We start from the raw sequence: 20,570 nt of genomic DNA on the forward strand, positions 1-20,570 counted from the left end.
TTAATAAAAAACAGTTAATTAAAAAAAAAAAGAAGGCCAAGGAACACACCAGAGAGGTTTAGGTTATAAAAAAAAATATCCCAAGCTTTGAACATCTCATGGAGCACTGTTCAATCCATCATACAAAATTGGAAAGAGTATGGCACCACTGCACATGGGTGTCCACCTAAACTGATAGGCCGGGAAAGGAGAGCATTAATCAGAGAATCAGTCAAAAGGCCCATGATAACTCTGGAGGAGCTGCAAAGATCCACAGCTCAGAAATAAGAATCTGTCCACAGGACTATTAGTCAAGACTTGAAAATTGCTGTTCAGACGCTCTCCATCCAATCTGACAGAGCTTGAGCTATTTTTTTTTACAAAGAACGTGCAAAAATGTCACTCTCTAGATGTGAAAAGCTGGTAGAGACATACCCAAAAAGACTTTCAGCTGTAGTTGTAGTAAAAGGTGGTTCTACAAAGTATTGACTCTGGGGGTCACCACCATTTTCAGATATTTATTTGTAAAAAAAAAAAAAAATGAAAAACCATTTATCATTTTCCTTCCACTTCACAATTATGTGTCACTTTATGTTGGTCTATCACATACCATCCCAATAAAATACATTTACGTTTTTGGTTGTAACATGACAAGATGTGGAAACTTTCAAGGGGGATGAATACTTTTCCAAGGCACTGTGTATATATATGTGTGTGTGTGTGTGTGTGTGTGTGTGTGTGTGTGTGTGTGTGTGTGTGTGTGTGTGTGTGTGTGTGTGTGTGTGTGTATATATATATATATATATATATATATATATATATATATAAAATATTGTGGAGAGGCGACCCCAGGTAACGGTGTGTATTATCACCTTCAGCCTGGTTTTTGCAAAGACAGGCATGATGACTGCACACCTGTGGGATCACGATCGTGGGATATCTAGACAATATTCTCCTGAGAGCATCTTCCGCCTTAGAATTAGTGGAGGGTGTGGCGATCACCATACAGACACTGCAAGATTTTGGGTGGCTGTTAAACCTAAAGTCGTCGGTGGTAGTACTGACCCAGCGTTTGGAGTACCCAGGCTTGCTGTTGGACTCCAGGGAAGCGAGAGTTTTTCTCCCTTCAGAAAAGCTGCAGGCTCTCAGAGCCGCAGTAAAACTGCTGATGATTGTAGTGCAAGCCTATGCCTTGAAGGGGCAGGTTCCCCCCTTTCCGGTCACGGCCCACTCCACAAGGGCAATTGCAACATCTTGGGCCTTCCGACACCAAGTTTCTGTCGCTCAAGTGTGTAAAGCGGCGATCTGGTCGGATGTCCACGCGTTTACCAAGTTCTACAAGGTAGACAACGGTGCATTGGCTGATGCCTGTTTTGGCCGCAAAGTTTTGCAGGCAGCCATATAGTTGCAATTGAGTATGTAATATCTTTCTTTTTACCTGTTTTTTTTTTTTTTTTATAACAACGCACTACCATTGACATAATGCACTGCTGCATTACATTCCGCAGGTTTTGGTGCAGTGGTGGGTAGTCACTCCTGTTGAGGGTACCCTGGTTTTGTGTTGGATTCTTCCACGCACTGTCGTTTTTTGTGGGTAAAGTTTCACTAGTTCCCACTTGCCATGGTGGATGACGTTTTTTATGCTGTTTTCCCACCCCTCGTTTGGCACTGCTTGGGGAAGTCCCAATGGCTAAGAGAGGAGCTGTGACAGTCGGTGAATAGAAGCGAAAATAGGATTTTTTGTACTCACCGTAAAATCCCTTTCTCTGTAATTCACAGACTGAAACAGCACCCGCCCCTCCTTTTTCTCTTTACGTTATACTGCTTATTGATTTACTGATGACTGCATGGCAGGCTGGAGGGTTGTTACCTAAGCGACCGCCCCCTGGGTGGAACTAGAAAGTTCTGTGTTACATAACATGTAATGCCTAGTATTCTCCTAAAGGTGGCGTAACAACCCAATGGCTAAGAGAGGAGCTGTGTCGATCAGTGAATTACAGAGAAAAGGATTTTACGGTGAGTACAAAAAATCCAATTTTTTCACTGGTTTTACACCAATAAACTGGTGACTGATGGCTCTTATTTTATTAATTTTTCATGTCATTGCTGCTATGTGTATTGTGTAGGTTTACTTTTTTTGTTTATAAATAAATATATTATATAAATATAAATTATTTTATGCCTGATCAGTGTCGGTTATCTACAGACAAGAGATGGAGAAAAAAAAAAATATTTTGTACTTTTTGCTGTAATAAATATCTCCAATTTTTTTTTTTTTTAAAGCACATTTTTTTCCACAGTTTAGGCCGATATACATTCTTCTACATATTTTTGGTAATAAAAATTAGCGTATATTGATTGGTTTGCACAAAAGTTATAGCATCTACAAAATAGGGGATAGATTTATGGCATTTTTATTATTTATTTATTTTTTTACTAGTAATGGCAGCGACCTGTGATTTTTATTGACACTTTTGACACATTTTTGGGACCATTGCCAATTATACAGCGATCAGTGCTATAAAAATGCACTAATTACTGTATAAATGTCACTGGTAGGGAAGGGGTTAACACTAGGGGTGATCAAGGGGTTAACTGTGTTCCCTAGTGTGTGTTCTAACTGTGGAGGGAGGGGACTAACTATAGATGAGTGATCGCTTGTCCTAGATAGTAGGAACTTCCAATTTGTCTCTCCGTTGCTCACAGAATGGGGATTTGTGTGTTTGCTCACACACGTCCCTGTTCTGGCTCTCGCCACACGCATCGGCACCCCCGCAGTTAAAGGAGCCGACGTACAGCTATGACGGTTCCCGGGAACGTGCCAACATGCTGTTGTATAATGACGATGGCTGGACGGCAAGTGGTTAATAAACCATTTTAATAAACCTTTTAATGTATATCTAATTGGTGATCAGTGTCTATGTTATCTGCAGATAAAGGATGGAGAGAAAGACCACCATGATGAAGAAAAAGAGGCTGCAAATATTGTGAAGCTGGCATCAGTCACTGAGGTAAATATGAGGGGGAAAAAAAACAGAATTGATGTTCAAGGCTTGAAGGCTATCATACTGTTCCTGGTTTCACTGTCCAGTGCTATGTTTTGCAGCCAGGCTTCTGTGGAACTCTAGGGTAGCTTCAGAGTTATTAGGGGTTTCCTAAACAGTGTTGCATTGATCTCTTTTGAACTTATAAGCAGAGAGGACTTCTTTTTAATGGAAGGAGCTTTCTTTTCACTAAGTCCCAATGTAAGGGGACGCTACTCTGACCACCATAGGTGCATTCCACTTATTGACCACCAGTATGGCATGACATTCTTTCTACTAACAAGAAATGTAAGGCTGCATACACACGGGCGGATTGTCTGCCCAACTAAGTTCGTCAGACAATCCGACAGACAATCCGTCCTACTTTTGAATGAACGGACTTGACCACACACTATGAACAGACAGTCCGCTGAAAGCTTGCGCGATGACGTACGGCACGTACGACGGGACTAGAAATAGGAAGTCCAAGACACAGCAAAGCACCCTTTGGGCTCCTTCTGCTGACTTTGCGTTAGTAGAAGTTTGGTTAGAGACGATTCGCGCTTTTCAGACTTCAGCTTAATTTGTCCGTTTACTGCGGCGCAGTCTGCCTGTGAGGTTTGTATCTGTCTTTCGGTACGCGTGGATCAGTTGTACCTGACTTCTGGTCCGCTCGTTTCTGGGTTTCAGGTCGTTCTTCATAGGTCTGGCTGTTCTTCAGTGCGTTCAGTTGAGCTTGTTTGTCCAGCCGACCGTTTCAAAGCCATGGAGAGTGGACGTACTCGGGAACGAGTTTGTGCTATATTGGGGCTTGGTGTTGGGGTTAATACTTTGACCCGAGCCCAGTCTGTGAACAGGGCGAGGAGGAGTTCATGGACAAAGAATTGGTTGCGCCAGCGTGACCAATTCTCGCATATGCCTTTACTCCGTGAGATCCGTGAGAATAATCCTGATGATTTCAGGAATTATCTCAGGATGACGGACCCCGTTTTTCACCGTCTGCTGGCTTTGCTGACCCCTTATATCAGCAGGCAGGATACCTGCATGCGGCAAGCCATCACTCCGGAGCAGAGGCTCGTCGCCACGTTGCGCTACTTGGCGACAGGGAGAAGCCTTCAGGACCTCAAGTTCTCGACAGGCATCTCCCCCCAGGCTCTGGGGATCATTATTCCAGAGACCTGTTTTGCCATTATTCGGGTCCTGCAGAAGGAATATATGAAGGTAAGTTTGTTCTTTTAATATTGCATTATATGCATTGTATGTTTGTATTCATTTCATCATGACTTTTAATATCCATGACAGGAATATGATGTGAATGTCCCCTTTATATGAATGCATGCATTTTTTTTATTTATTTTTTTTATGTTTTTTTTTTTTGTGTAATTTTTTTTGAGCTTTTTACCTTTTTGTGTCTATAGATAGATAGAGATAGATAGAGATAGATAGATAGATAGATATAGAAATAGATAGATAGATAGATATAGATAGATAGATATAGATATATATATATATATATATATATATATATATATATATCTATGGATTGTCTACTCATTAATTAGTCCCCCCACCCCACTCAAATTGGTTGCAGGTATTGTCTACTCATTAATTAGTCCCCTCACCCCACTCAAATTGGTTGCAGGTATTGTCTACTCATTAATTAGTCCCCCCACCCCACTCAAATTGGTTGCAGGTATTGTCTACTCATTAATTAGTCCCCCCACCCCACTCAAATTGGTTGCAGGTATTGTCTACTCATTAATTAGTCCCCCCACCCCACTCACCCACCTAACTTATGTCCCCTGGTCCATCAGAGGGCTGAGTAATCTGTGAATTGGGCCGTCTATTTTTTTTTTTGGCAGAATTTTTTTTTCAATATTTCTGTTTAACTGTTGTTCCAAAATGTTTTTGAGTTTTATTTGTTAGGAATTGTTTTGATTTAATTACTAATTTTTTTTTTTCCTGTGTTTGACTCCCCAGTTTCCTTCCACGCCACAGGAATGGCAGACTGTGGCTTCCCAATTCGCTGCCCGTTGGGACTTTCCCAACTGCGGAGGGGCGATCGACGGGAAACATGTGAGGATTGTGCCCCCACCCCATTCGGGGTCCTACTATTGGAATTATAAGGGGTTCCATAGTGTGGTGCTAATGGCGGTGGTGTCAGCACAATGTGACTTTCTTTATGTGGATGTGGGGAAGAACGGCCGGATGTCTGACGGAGGAGTCTTTAGGCAGACCGAGTTCTGCCACCGTCTCATCACTGGTGGCCTGGACTTGCCACCAGATGCCGAGAATGTGGAGGGTCTACCGTTTGTGTTTCTAGCTGATGAAGCATTCGGTCTGAGTGACCATCTGATGAAACCCTTCCCCCAAAGGACCCTCACCCCGGAGAGGAGGGTTTTTAATTACCGGCTGGCCAGAGCAAGAAGGGTTGTGGAGAGTGCCTTTGGCATTATGGCCAGCCGATTCCGTCTGTTACTGACAGCTATCAACCTAGCAGAGTATAAACTGAACTATGTAATACTTTGCTGCTGCATTTTGCACAATTTTCTCCGCAAACTTTCAGGGAACCAGTACCTGCAACCTATTGGGCCTGAGGCCGGACTAATATTACCAGAACTCACAGGGCTGGATCATGCCCTTCCTGGCTTAGCCCCCCAAACAGCACGTGAGGTGCGTGACCGCTATGTCAGCTATTTTAATGGTAGGGGGGCTATTCCAATGCCAGCTGACCAATAAAAATTTATTTTTCTTGAAATATGTATTGTCTGTTCAAATTTTTAAGTTTGGTTCTTGTTTGCTTTTCACGGTGCTTGTCTCATACATTCTCCTAATTCAGGGATATGCAATTGGCCAACCTCCAGCTGGTGCAAAACTACAAGTCAATCATGCCTCTGGGTCTCATGCTTGTGGCTGTCAGTCTTGCTATGCTTCATGGGACTTGTAGTTCTGCAACAGCTGGATTTCCACTAATTGCATATTCCTGTCCTAGTGCATTTGTATTGCAAAGTGGTTTTTGCCAATAGTAAATAAGGCCCTTTGTGACAGAAAACACAAAATGACTTCCCAAACTGGTATTGAGTATTGAAAGAAAAAGACACACACACACACACACACATCTTTTTTTTTGGAATTTTTAATAGTGCACATTCCAACCAGTGCCTCTTTTTTAGATATTTTTCTTTTTGTTTTTTGTTTTTTTGGTAATTTTTTTTTTTTTTGGAAACATATACATATATAGATATATCTATATATATATATAGATATATATATATATATAAAATAAAATTATAAAAAAAATACATAAAATCTAATTTTTAACTATTTACAGAAAACAAGGGGTAAAGTCAAATTTTGAAGATGCACACCAAAAATTGGTAATGTCAACATGTGCTATGTACCATCATGAGTGATCAATGGACGTGTTTGGTGGGTGCAATCCCTTCCTCTCACATACTAGAATGAGGAAGGGTTTGCAAACACCAAATGCGTCCATTGCGATCCTCTGATGGCACATAGCACATGTTGACACACCGTGTGCATCTTCAAAATTTGGCCTCTAAAAACAATGTTCTAAAAACATTAAAAACTTTTTGGCAAGGAAATGAAGAACATGATCTTCCGTTTTAGGGAAAAGGGGCTTAGATTCTCCCTAAAACATCGATCATGTTCTTCATTTCCTGCCTCATAGTGTCCAGTTGTCTCTGCATTTCATCAATCTTGCCATTCCAGGCCATGATCTGCCCAATCAGCCTCTGGGCACTGTCTGTGGAAAATGGCTCCGCGGCTTGTCCTTCCACAACCAGATCATCCCCTAAAAACATGTGTAGATAAAAAATTGGTTAAAATATACAGCCATTAATTGTTTACCTTAAGCTGGGTTGTCAGACACTCACTTTGTGGGGTGTGTATCTCCACCACCTCTTCCTCCTACACATCTAGCCCTGGGCTGGGCTGATCCAGCTCGGACACTGGGCTTGGCTGCTCCCTCAGGGACACGGGGCTGGGCAGCTCCATCACGGACACGGGGCTGGGGCTAACTGCCCAATCAGGCTGGTGAGGTCGGGGGGTCCTGGGCTGCTCCGCCTCTTGTCCGAGTCTTTGTTCCCCTATGAGAATGAAAAAACAAACAAAAAAAGGTATACTTTTAAGCATAGTGATATTTGAGTTCAGAAATTGGAATATGAAACATTGGTTTGAAGTGGTGTACAATTATTAGCTGGTTATTACAAGCTCCTAGTTTAATACATCATTAAAATGACATTTTTTTAGTTAGGCTGTGTTCAGACTGCTGCGATGTGCGAACGCTGCAAATCTACTGTGGTTTCACGCATCGCATGCCTCCCGGAGGCAGTTCACACTGCCCTATGTGACCTGCTGGGAGTATCAGTGTAAAGTTTTATTGACACCTCCAACTTAGTTTTCATATCACAGTGCAATCTTTAAACTCGGACAGGAATCGGACCACATGGTGTGAACACCCATGTGATCCGATTCGGCTGTGGACTAAAAAAAGGGCCATGTACAAGTTTGGGCAGGATGCGATGCGAATTCAGCCATACTATATGTATGGCTGAAATCGCATCACACAGAGATCACATGTGATTTGCACTGCAGTGCGGTGCAAATCACATTTGATCTCGTACATTGCAGCAATGTGAACCTAGCCTTTAACCAAACTGCGATACTTTATATCTTTTTTCCAAGTTTCACAGACGGACACACTCGAATCATCCCCTGGAGTACCTGTATGTGATTATGTCAAAAAATGTTCTATGATGTCCCAAACTACACTAAATGATTCCCAGTCCAGATGTTGAACCAGCATTTTATCTATCTATCTATCTATCTATCTATCTATCTATCTCATTTTTTTATTGAGACTACATTGCACTGAATAAATTTATGAAACTTTATTAAAAATTTATATCCTAAACTGAGTGTGACAATTCAGTCTATCATGAACAATACAAAAAAAATAATAACTAATTAAAATCTAATCCAACACCAGATAAATTTACACCATATACAAATTCATGCTATTTACGTCCACATATACGAACAAGCATATTCACTCATTACATGAACTATTAACTACACGAACGATTTACATATACCGTATATACTCGAGTATAAGCCGAGATTTTCAGCCTCTTTTTTGAGGCTGAAAGTGCCCCCCTCGGCTTATACTCGAGTCATCGCCGTCTGTCTGCCCCAACAGCGTGTCGAGCAGACAGACAGCGGCCATTCTAACTTTCAAAAGCCGCGCCTCCCTGTCTGTGATAGGCGGAACACAATTTCCCAGCAGTCTGTGTTCCGCCTATCACGGACATCCGCTCATCATCATACTACGGACGAGGATAAGAGGATGTCCGTGATAGGCGGAACACAGACTGCTGGGAAATTGTGTTCCGCCTATCACAGACAGGGAGGCGCGGCATTTGAACAGGGGAATGGGCGCCGACGAAGAGCGGTGATCCTGGGACGGGACCGGACGGAGGCTCGGCTCGGGACGGGACGGGACCGGACGGAGTCTCGGGACGGGACCGGACGGAGGCTCGGGACGGGACGGGACCGGACGGAGGCTCGGGACGGGACGGGACCGGACGGAGGCTCGGGACCGGACGGAGGCTCGGGACACAGGTAGGCTGGACACACAAGGCAACACACACACATTATGTGCCATCTGCATACTTTGATCACTACCACACCTGTTTGGCAAGTGCTGCTGACATTCCTACTTCCTCCAGTTCCACAGTCCACTGCCTTAATGTCCCAGGAACTCTCAACTTCATGCATCCTCCCCCTATGCAATGCTTTATTTGCATGTTCTCTCTTTTAGGGAATGTAGAAAATGTACACACACACACACACACACACACACACACACACACACACACACACACACATGGATGGACACACACACACACAGGGATGGATGGATGGACACACACACAGGGATGGATGGACACACACACACAGGGATGGATGGATGGATGGACACACACACACACAGGGATGGATGGACACACACACACACAGGGATGGATGGATGGATGGACACACACACACAGGGATGGACAGGCATATCTCACCCTCGGCTTATACACGAGTCAATAGGTTTCCCAGTTTTTTGGGGGTAAATTGGGGGCCTCGGCTTATACTCGGGTCGGCCTATACTCGAGTATATACGGTAATACCTATACGAACGATTATGTCCGACAGTCAGGATCAAATTCGCCAGATTTACATATAATACCTATACGAACGATTATGTCCGACAGTCACGATAAACGCAGAGTTTACTCACTTTTTTCAGGGCCTTTTTGATGCGATGATATTGGTCCGGCTCCCGGGACTTGATGTCGGACCATCGTTTCCGGAGCTGGTCCTTGCCTCTTCGTACCCCAAATTTGCTCTGCAAAGTCTCGACGACCATATCCATGATGCCATTTTTGCGGATATTGGGTTTGGGGTACGGGCCATTTTCCCCATCATAATCCTCCCTTCTCAATATATCCACCATCTCCACCATCTCTTCAAAGGCCATGTTTGTGGCCTTATATCTCTTCCTTGCTCCGGAAGCATGGGGTTCAGGGCTTTCCTCCACGCTGCTCACTGAAATTCCATCCGCCATTTTCACCTATCAATCTCCCACAGCAGAATGAGGGTAAAAGGGGCGGGGAAATACGGTCACACGGAACGTCAGGGGCGGGCGACGCAGGCGGAGCTTGAACGCATGCGCTGTATATAAAGCGTTACCGCGAGGCCGTACGCTTGTCCGAACGGAAGCAGCGAGTGCTACACGCGACGGTAAGATAGTTATCTTTTTATTTTATTTTAATTTTAAGCCTGCGTTAGGAATGTATATAGTGAGATTTCACCTTATTGATGGTTAATTGATTTTTATGTGGGTTGGTGGTTGAGTGGGGTTGGTGTTTTGTGTGGTAGTGTATGGGGGGGGGGGGGGGTAGTGTGTGTGTGGGGGGGGGGGGAGGTGTGTGTGGGGGGGGGGGAGGTGGGTGTATGGGGGGGTAGTGTGTGTGTGGGGGGGTAGTGTGTGGGGGTAGTGTGTGTATGGGGGGGTAGTGTGGGTGTGGGGGGGTAGTGTGTGTGTGTGGGGGGGTTGTGTGTGTGTGTGTGGGGTAGTGTGTGGGGGTAGTGTGTGTGTGTGTGTGGGGTAGTATGTGTGGGGGGGTAGCGTGTGTGGTAGTGTGTGTGCGTGTGGGTGTAGTGTGTGTCTCGCCTACATTGTCACAATATAAATAGTGTGCATTTGGTCTGACATAATTATTATTATTTTTTTTTTTTTTTTGTTTTTTTGTTTTTTTTTCAGAAATCAAAATGCAAAAGTATAACCCAGACCCCTTTAAGGAGGAGGCCTTCCTCTCCACATTTATTGATATAATAGAGTCACACAGGAGCCTTTGGGATTCCAAACACCCACAATATTCCAGCCGTCCTGGCCGGAGGAAGACACTTGAGACAGTTTTGACGTTTGTGAAAACCCGACTCCCCCAGGCAGACATTGACTTTGTGAACTCCAAAATTCAGAACCTGCGTAGCGTGTATAGGGAGCGCAAAAAGATCCTAGACTCCCAAACATCAGGATCAGCAGCAGGTCAGGTCTATGTACCTAGGCTGTGGTATTATGACAGGCTGCGTTTTCTGGATGACACGTCAGAAGCCAGGCAGTCACTTTCCACTCTTCCGTCTACCCGTCCCTCCACCCTTCCCTCCACCTCAGGTGAGCCATCCCTGGAAGATCCAGACCCTTCCTTGCTGGACGAAGTTGATGCGCCCAGCTGGAGCCAGGTATATTTTAGTTTCTAAAGTTAGGATTGCTCAAATATTAATGATGTCAAGTTCAATGTTTGAATTGCTTCCAAATCTAGGATTTCATCACAAATTAAATTAGATAGAAGGATACAGTAGTTTCCACAAATGTGGCTCAAATCTTGGTGAACTGATGGAAAAATGATGGTGTCAAAATGATAGCCTTTTGTATTTCAAGACAAATGTATTTGCAAGTGAGAACTGTAAAATTGTTAGTGATTGATGATTTCAAAATATAGACATATTTTATTTATTGATTTCTTTGTTTTTTACACAGGATGAGCTCACCCAGGAGGAGGCCGGGACCAGTGGTATGGAGGAGGAGGCCGGGACCAGCCACACACAGGAGCTAGCTGGGCCCAGCAGGAGTCGGACCGAAAGCCAGGTCCCTCCCCTCCGCCTAGCCAGCAAAAGGCCCAGGAGGATGACACGGACAGAGGAGGAGTCCTTGGCATTTATACGCCAAGACACCCAAGTGCTGAGCAAACCCCCCAATCCTGAGGAGGCCTACGGTACTTATTTGGCGAGCAAGTTGCTAGAAATGGAGAAGGCACAGCGCAACTTGTGCGAAGCCATTTTTTTTTATGCCATTCAACGGGGTCTGAAGGGTGAGCTAACACCAACCACCAGACTGTATAACACAGACCCTACTGCTCCTCCTCCTCCTCCTCCTACCACAAGTCCACCACCAGAGGCACAGCCTCCAGCGAAGCGTGGAGGGAAGACTAGACGGAAGAGTCGGAAGTGACTGCCTGGCTTCAGTCTGCTCTGAAAGAAGACGCAGGCTGTTGTAGTACCACAGTCTGGGGACATAGATCTCATCTGCTGCTGTTCCTGGTCTTTGGGATTCTAGGACCATGTTGTGCTCCCTATTTACATGTTACGCAGGTTCTGAATTTTGGTGGCCACTCACTTGATGTGTGCCTGGGGGACAAAAGGCTTCACAAACTTCAAAATTGTCTCCAGTGTTGCCTCCCTCTTGATTTAGTTTTGTTCTGATGAAAAATAAATATTTATTACTTCCAAAAATAGTGTATGTTTTTTTTTTTTTGTTATTTTGGCTTAAAAAACAGAGTTTATTTGTGAGTAGGCAGGTACATGTCAAAAGACTCTGGGGGTTATTTACAAAACACACGTTCATGTTAATATAAATATGCTAACTTCAAGTGCAATTTTTAAAGCACTGCAAGTGCACTTGGAAGTGCAGTCGCTGTAAATTTGAGGCTTAACATTTGAAATGAGGGGAAGCTCTGCTGATTTTGAACATTCAATCATGTGTAAGCTAAAATGCTGGTTTGGGTATCTATCTATCTATCTATCTATCTATCTATCTATCTATCTATATATCTCTACTTACATAGTCCGGCTTGGCCAAAAAAAACGCAAGTCCATCTTGTTTCAAACCCCCCCCCCCCCCCCCCCACGAAAAAAAAATGTAAAAAAAAATTTTTTAACTGACAATAGTAGTTCCAAAAATATATAGTAATAGATAAATTCTATAATTTTTTGAAAATATATATATATATTATTTTTTATTTATATATATATATATATATATATATATATATATATATATATTGTAGACATGTCACTGGAGAAGTGATCGAGGGGGTGTACATCTCACCTAGGTTGCTACACAGTGTGAGATGGTAAATCCAGGATGGATCAGTTTCTCAGCAGCGATATGCTGCTGAGTTGTTATTTAATTTTGCCGGGCCTGGGTTTATATGGAATGGCAGGTAGGTTTGGTAGAGGGACCTGTCATTCCACATCCCCCGATCCAGTTCTGGGTTTGGGATCAGGTGAGCTTTGATCCTAATTAGCCTGGGAAGCTAAAGGCACTGCAGGGTCTGCAGGTGATTGCTCTCAGCCAGGGAATGAACAATCTGTGTGTTGAAGGAAGCTGCAAGCACAGCCACTGCTGGAGCTAAAACTCACCCTGCGATATCCAGGCGAAAGACGCTGTGTTTGTAAGTGTCAGATAGGTGAGCAGAACCTGTTAGTAAGCGCCCAGCCGGGCTAGGACTTTTATTTTTGTTGTACTTAGAAAGCACGGTGTTGCTGTATATTTTGTTTGCTGGACTGTTTGTACCACGAATAAACGCCAAGATCTGCTTTATAAATTCCAAGTCTGCTGTGAACTGTGTCCAAACACACCCTACCCCGGGAAGATCCCTTACAATATATATATATTTTTTTTTTTTTTTGGATATTTTTTTTTTTTTGTTTTTTTTTTATTATTTTTTTTAAATATTTTTCTAAAATTGGAAGATTAATCATAGGATGAGGTTGAATAAAAACATTTGGTACAACTCTGTGTGAATATAAGCAGCAAAGCTACTTCACTTTTCTTGCATTATGAAGAAGAAAAGAATGGGCTATATTAACCACTTCAGATCCGCGCTATTGCCAAATGACGGCATTAGCGCGGACCTACATTTCCAGGACGACGTCTATTGACGTCGTCCTGGTTACGAGCGGCCTGCGCGCCCCCTGAGGGGCGTGCGCGGCGCGCTCTGTGATCGGCGAGTCCGTGAGACTCGCCTGATCACCGATCCGTGTAAGGGGTCGATCCCGACCCCTTATCACGTGATCAGCTGTCAGCCAATGACAGCTGATCATGTGATAGAACGGAGCCGGTAATCGGCTATTATTCCTCCTCGCGCTGACAGCGCGAGGAGAGAAAAAAAAAGCCGATCACCGGCGGCCGTGATCGGGACATCAGTCCCGATCACGGCCATCAATACAGCTGACCACCTGCCCCCTGCCAGTGCCCACCTGCCCACCGCAGTGCCATCCTGAAGTAAAATAAAAGAAAAAGTAAGTGCCCCCCGTCAGTGCCCATAGTGCCCACAGTGCCACCCACAGTGCCACCCCACAGTGCCACCCAATCTGCCTCAAAGGTGCTGCACCCCAGTGCCGCCCATCAGTGCCCAGCAGTGCCGCCCATCAGTGCCCAGCAGTGCCGCCCATCAGTGCCCAGCAGTGCCACCTATCAGAGCCACCTATCAGTGCCACCTATCAGTGCCCATCAGTCCCATCTATCTGTGGTACCTATCAGTGCCCATCCGTGCCACCCATCCGTGCCACTTATCCGTGCCACCCATCCGTGCCATCTTATCTTTGCCCATCAGTGCCGCCTTATCTGTGCCCATCGGTGCCGCCTTATCTGTGCCTATTAGTGCCGCCTTAACTATGCCTATCAGTGCCCACCAGTGCAGCCCATCAGTGCCCACCAGTGCAGCCCATCAGTGCCCACCAATGCAGCCCATCAGTGCCCACCAATGCAGCCCATCAGTGCCCACCAATGCAGCCTATCAGTGCCGCCTAATCAGCGCACTTCAATGAAGGAGAAAAATGACCCGTTTGCAAAATTTTATAACAAACTATTAAAACATGATTTTTTTTTTTTTTTTTTTTTGCATCTTTTTTTGTTTGTTTAGCAAAAAATAAAACTCCGAGCTGTAACTAAATACCACCAAAAGAAAGCTCTATTTGTGGGAAAAAAATGATAAAAATTTCATTTGGGTACAGTGTTGTATGCCCGCGCAATTGTCACTCAAAGTGCATCAGCGCTGAAAGCTGAAAATTGGTCTGGGACTGAGGGGGGTTTAAGTGCCCAGTAAGCAAGTGGTTAAAAAAACACAAATTTAGCAGCATGACGAATATGCTAGCTTCAATACGAACACTAGTTTTACAAGACCGAGCGCTTCCGCCCTGTCCGCCCTGTAAATCCTTTCTGGGAATGCGTCATACTTAGTACGTCCAACTTGCCTACTCACGAGCGGACTGTCCGCTGAAAACAAAGTTGGACGGACAATATTACGGAAATTCCGAAAGACTTAGTCCGCCAGACTGTCCGCTGAAAAAGTCCGCTGAAGCGCACACACGAGCGGAATGTCCGCTGAAACACGTTTCAGCGGACTAAGTTGGACAGACAGTCCGCCCGTGTGTACGCGGCCTAACTGTTATCTTCAACTGACTGCCAATGTAAATGGAGCACTACAATGAGCACGGATGTAAAGGAGCAATACACTGACCACCAATGTAAGGTGTACTACACTAACCACAAATGTAAGGGGGCACTGTTTTACTGACCACCAATGTACATAGGCATTTCTCCACCAGCAGTCAGTGCAAGGGGGTCCTACAACGATCACCAATGTAATGGGGCTCTCTTCCCACTGACTGCCAATGTAAAGGAGGACTACACTGACCACCAATGAAAAATGTGTAGTGCAATAAGCACAATCAGAATTATATCCACATTAGTGCCCTATATCAAATTATTCCCAAAGAACCTCAGTCACTGCATACCTCTCTGTGATGTACAGAAAGTGCTGCAGCAGCACTGATATTTAATACATTGTTTAAAATTGCTGGTAATTGACATTTCTCTTTCTTTGTTCAAAAATGCACAGACCGCTCCAAGGGACTTGTGTGTTTTGGTGGATCTTTGGAGGCTCTGTAAATGTGAAATCTGCTGTAGCACAAACCCTACAGTAAGAATATAAAAAAATGTGTAGAGTCCAGATCACCCCAACCCCCCCCCCCCCCCAAAAAAAAAACAAAAAAAAAACATACCAGGGCCTTTGAGTCTGGCATCGATGCTAGGTTGGTACCTCACACAAAATAAAAATCTATACAGGACCCTTAATCCAAGATTGCAACTTGGCTGGCCAGAAAAGTAGGGGGGGAGGAACGAGTTTGCAATCTCTTGAAGCATACCAGGCCACATGGGAATGCTTTGCCAGAAGGGACCCCTCTTGGCAGAGCATGTTATTTCCTTACTACCCTGGCTGATGGTTGTGGGGGTTTGCAGGCAAGAAGGACTATGGAAGTTCCCTTTAATAATAAGGGGTTACCCAAATACTATCCTACTAAGTGAATGAGTAAAGGGTATGTAGTTCTCATACTCATTCATGAAAAAAAAATACTTTTTTGTCATTTTTGTGTTTGTCTTTTTTTGTCACCTAGAAATAGACACCCAAATGCTTGACAACTCTTTTTATAAAAATAAAATAAAAAAATAAAATAAATTTCCCTCATTGTAAAAAAAAAAAAAAAAAACGCCATACATGACCAATCCAGAGGCTACCCATAGTCAAATGAAACCTCCCAGAGCTGTCATCAGCTGTATAATGTAAGGGGCAGGTATAGTGGTGCATTATGGGCCAAATATAATCATGTGGCTATATTTTGGCAATGATGTAATCCCTCCCCATTCATTTTCTTATGTGCCCGGGGATTGCCAGTCATGCAAGTAAATGGGCCGGGGGACATCAGTGGTTGGTAAGGATGCAGTGGGTGCAAGCAACTGCTATTTCCTTTGCAACCAATGACACGTTCATCATGCTGAATGCCCTAAATAGCTGTTCAGATGTTCACACTGACCCTACTTACCAATTAATTTAAAACAATCAAAATGTATTTTTTTGTGGAAGGCAGAATAGGATAAGATTAAATATAAGCTGTTTTAAACATTGAGGGAATGTCGTAGAATAATGCTGCAAAAAAAAATAGATGTTAGCTAAACCTAAAAACGAAAATTGGGCATAGTCTAAATGTACACTTCAATCTATGTCATTATTTAGTATGAAAATACATACGAGGGACACATCCTTTCTGCCTAGCGTGTTTTTCTTCTTGCCAATGCCCAAGTACATCAATCTACTATGTTATGCTGATGATAATCTTGTGTTTCAGGGACATCTAGTCCCAGACTTGTTTTTCTTAAAGCCAAGTATTCCCAACTCCTTCTTTCTAATGCCTCATACACACACTCAAATTTTCCGACAGAAAATGTGCGATCAGATCATGTTGTCGGAAAATCCAACCGTGTGTGGGCTCCATCGCACCTTTTCCGTCGGATTTTCCGCCGCACAAAGTTTGAGAGCAGAATCTAAAATTTTCCGACAACAAAATCTAATCACATAAATTCCGATCGTGTGTAGACAATTCCGTCGGACAAAGTGCCATGCATGCTCAGAATAAACTAAGAGACTAAAGCTATGGTTGTCCAACCATGTGAGTCTCCATGCAGTTAAAATTTACACATCTCTGGTTCCCGCTAAATATAAAACAATCAAGTTCTCAGTTCACCACTTGCTGACCAGCTCCTTTAGATATATGTCAGCAGAATGGCACGGCTGGGCAAAGTAACGTACCCGTACGCTATGTCCGCCTGGTTGCCCGCGATCGTGTCACGGAGCTGAAGAACGGGGAGATGCCGATGTAAACACAGCATCTCCCCGTTCTGCCGAATGACAGGACACTGATCGTCTGCTCCCTGTCATTGGGAGCAGCGATCAGTGTCATGTCATTGCTAGCCCATCCCCCTACAGTTAGAATCACTCCCCAGGACACACTTTACTCCTCCCCGCCCCCTAGTGGTTAACCCCTTCACTTCCAGTGACATTTTTACAGTAATCAATGCAATTTTAGAGCATTGATCGCTATATTAATGTCAATGGTCCCAAAAATGTATCAAAATTGTCCGATGTGTCCACCATAATGTCGCAGTCAAGATAATCTGATCACTGCCATCACTAGTAAAAAAAAAAATATTGTAGACACTATAAATGTTGCGCAAACCAATCAATAAACGCTTATTGCGATTTTTTCTTTAACCAAAAATATGTCCAAGAATAAGTATCGGCATAAACTGGAGGGAAAAAATAAATATATTTTTTGGGGGATATTTATTATAGCAAAAAGTAAAAAATTATGCTTTTTTTTTTTTTTTTTTAATTGTTGCTATTTTTTTGTTTATAAACAAAAAATAAAAACAGCAGAGGTAATAAAATACCACCAAAAAAAAGCTCTATTTGTGGGGAAAAGGGACGTCAATTTTGTTTGGAAACCACGCCACATGACCGCGCAATTGTCAGTTAAAGCGACGCAGTGTCAAATTGCAAAAAGTGCTCTGGTCTTTGGCCAGCAAAATTGTCCGCCCCGGTTAAATGGTTAAAGCCTAAATTCAACTTATTTAAAAATTTAAAAAAAAAACAGAAAAAACAGCTACATTGCTTGCCCTATCTTTGGTGTTGTCCCTCGCTGACGCACCAATTTAAGTGTCACACCTCTTTACTTCTATCAAATTCTTTAGTGCATTGTTTGCTACTTTAAGGCCTTCTTTTTCCATTGTACTCTCTTCATATTTATTTTTGCTAATTCTCCCTAAATAAAAAGTTTCAAAATTACTTTTTAGATAAAACAATTGGCTACTTCAGCATCTCAGACTAGTGAAGAATATGAAGACTATGATCACGGGATTAATGGAGCAAGCTTTCATCAGAGCAAGGAAGCAACTCAAAATAGTGAGGTATGTTTGTTTTGTTTGTTTTTTTTTCCCAGCAGATTACTGCATATATGCAGTCCTATTCAAAATATTTCTAATTTTTGTTTTAAAATGTACATGCAATGTAAAGGCAACAACAGCAGTAAATAACCTGATAGGTGTTTTATTCCTTCCTTACTCTGTCCAAGGCTAAAAAGCTTTGAACAAAATGTAAAAATGTTGATGACGTCTGCCTCATTTTCTGGCTTGAGAACATCCAGCATCAACTAAAACTTTTCTCCCAGTTTTACTTTACCTGGCCCACCCTTTAATTCTTTGTATTTAGAATCTTTAAAGTTTTAGTAAACTTGCTTTGATGTTTTGTACTTACAGGTAAGGGGGGCACTGTTTTACTGACCACCAATGTATATAGGCATTTCTCCACCAGCAGTCAGTGCAAGGGGGTCCTACAACGATCACCAATGTAATGGGGCTCTTTTCCCACTGACAGCCAATGTAAAGGAGGACTACACTGACCACCAATGAAAAATGTGTAGTGCAATAAGCACAATCAGAATTATATCCACATTAGTGCCCTATATCAAATTATTCCCAAAGAACCTCAGTCACTGCATACCTCTCTGTGATGTACAGAAAGTGCTGCAGCGGCACTGATATTTAATACATTGTTTAAAATTGCTGGTAATTGACATTTCTCTTTTTTTGTTCAAAAATGCACAGACCGCTCCAAGGGACTTGTGTGTTTTGGTGGATCTTTGGAGGCTCTGTAAATGTGAAATCTGCTGTAGCACAAACCCTACAGTAAGAATATAAAAAATGTGTAGAGTCCAGATCACCCCCCCCCCCCCCCCCAAAAAAAACATACCAAACATACCAGAGCATTTGAGTCTGGCGTCGATGCTAGGTTGGTACCTCACACAAAATAAAAATCTATAAAGGACCCTTAATCCAAGATTGCAACTTGGCTGGCCAGAAAAGTAGGGGGGAACGAGTTTGCAGTCTCTTAAAGCATACCAGGCCACATGGGAGTGCTTTGCCAGAAGGGACCCCTCTTGGCAGAGCATGTTATTTCCTTACTACCCTGGCTGGTGGTTGTGGGGGTTTGCAGGCAGGAAGGACTCTGGAAGTTCCCTTTAATAATAAGGGGTTACCCAAAATACTATCCTGCTAAGTGAATGAGTAAAGGGTATGTAGTTCTCATACTCATTCATGAAAAAAAAAAACTTTTTTGTCATTTTTGTGTTTGTCTTTTTTTGTCACATTTTTGTCACATAGAAATAGACACCCAAATGCTCGACAACTCCTTTTATAAAAAAATATAAAAAAAATAAAATGTCCCTCATTGTAAATCCATCATCATAATACCTGTCTACCACCAACTCCCACCAAAAAACCCGCCATACATGACCAATCCAGAGGCTACCCATAGTCAAATGAAACCTCCCAGAGCTGTCATCAGCTGTATAATGTAAGGGGCAGGTATAGTGGTGACATTATGGGCCAAATGTAATCATGTGGCTATATTTAAGCAATGATGCAATCCCTCCCCATCCATTTTCTTATGTGCCCGGGGATTGCCAGTCATGCAAGTAAATGGGCCGGGGGACATCAGTGGTTGGTAAGGATGCAGTGGGTGCAAGCAACTGCTATTTCCTTTGCAACCAATGACACGTTCATCATGCTGAATGCCCTAAATAGATGTTCACACTGACCCTACTTAACAATTAATTTAAAACAATCAAAATGTATTTTTTTGTGGAAGGCAGAATAGGATAAGATTAAATATAAGCTGTTTTAAACATTGAGGGAATGTCGTAGAATAATGCTGCAAAAAAAATAGATGTCAGCTAAACCTAAAAACGAAAACTGGGCATGGTCTAAATGTACACTTCAATCTATGTCATTATTTAGTATGAAAATACATACGAGGGACACATCCTTTCTGCCTAGCGTGTTTTTCTTCTTGCCAATGCCCAAGTACACCAATCTACTATGTTTAAATTTACACATTTCTGGTTCCTGCTAAATATAAAACAATCAAGTTCTCAGTTCACCACTTGCTGACCAGCTCCTGATATATGTCAGCAGAATGGCATGGCTGGGCAAAGTAACGTACCCGTACGCTATGTCCGCCTGGTTGCCCGCAATCGTGTCACGGAGCTGAAGAACGGGGAGATGCCGATGTAAACACAGCATCTCCCCGTTCTGCCGAATGACAGGACACTGATCGTCTGCTCCCTGTCATTGGGAGCAGCGATCAGTGTCATATCATTGCTAGCCCATCCCCCTACAGTTAGAATCACTCTCCAGGACACACTTTACCCCTCCCCGCCCCCTAGTGGTTAACCCCTTCACTTCCAGTGACATTTTTACAGTAATTAATGCAATTTTATAGCATTGATCGCTATATTAATGTCAATGGTCCCAAAAAT

At 43.2% G+C, this 20,570-nt stretch overlaps 2 protein-coding genes across 35 annotated transcripts in view; both read left to right on the forward strand.

Annotated features, from left to right (window-relative positions):
* The window catches only part of LOC143981910 (uncharacterized), a 161,844-nt gene that overhangs the window by 106,847 nt on the left and 34,427 nt on the right, over window positions 1-20,570 (forward strand). For 33 of the 34 annotated variants that reach the window (XM_077480124.1, XM_077480127.1, XM_077480132.1 and 30 more), the window contains 2 exons: window positions 2,913-2,990; window positions 18,049-18,162. In XM_077480124.1, coding sequence (XP_077336250.1) covers window positions 2,913-2,990; window positions 18,049-18,162 — 192 coding nt within the window. The remainder of the gene's footprint in view (window positions 1-2,912; window positions 2,991-18,048; window positions 18,163-20,570) is intronic. The other variant, XM_077480139.1, reaches the window with a different exon arrangement.
* On the forward strand, window positions 10,200-12,161 carry LOC143984262 (uncharacterized). Its single transcript, XM_077484534.1, has 2 exons — window positions 10,200-10,817; window positions 11,116-12,161. The coding sequence occupies exons 1-2, from the start codon at window positions 10,347-10,349 to the stop codon at window positions 11,584-11,586; spliced, it is 942 nt and encodes a 313-aa protein (XP_077340660.1). The 5' UTR covers window positions 10,200-10,346; the 3' UTR covers window positions 11,587-12,161.

Source organism: Lithobates pipiens, unplaced genomic scaffold (assembly GCF_037356315.1).
Source record: "Lithobates pipiens isolate NorthernLeopardFrog02 unplaced genomic scaffold, aLitPip1_a1.2 Scaffold_16, whole genome shotgun sequence".
NCBI lineage: Eukaryota > Metazoa > Chordata > Amphibia > Anura > Ranidae > Lithobates > Lithobates pipiens.

Coding starts and splice junctions, on each gene's coding strand:
- LOC143984262 (XM_077484534.1), top strand. CDS start 10,347: ATGCAAAAGTATAACCCAGACCCCTTTAAGGAGGAGGCCTTCCTCTCC. Junction 10,818..11,115: donor ATGCGCCCAGCTGGAGCCAG/GTATATTTTAGT, acceptor TTTTTTACACAG/GATGAGCTCACCCAGGAGGA.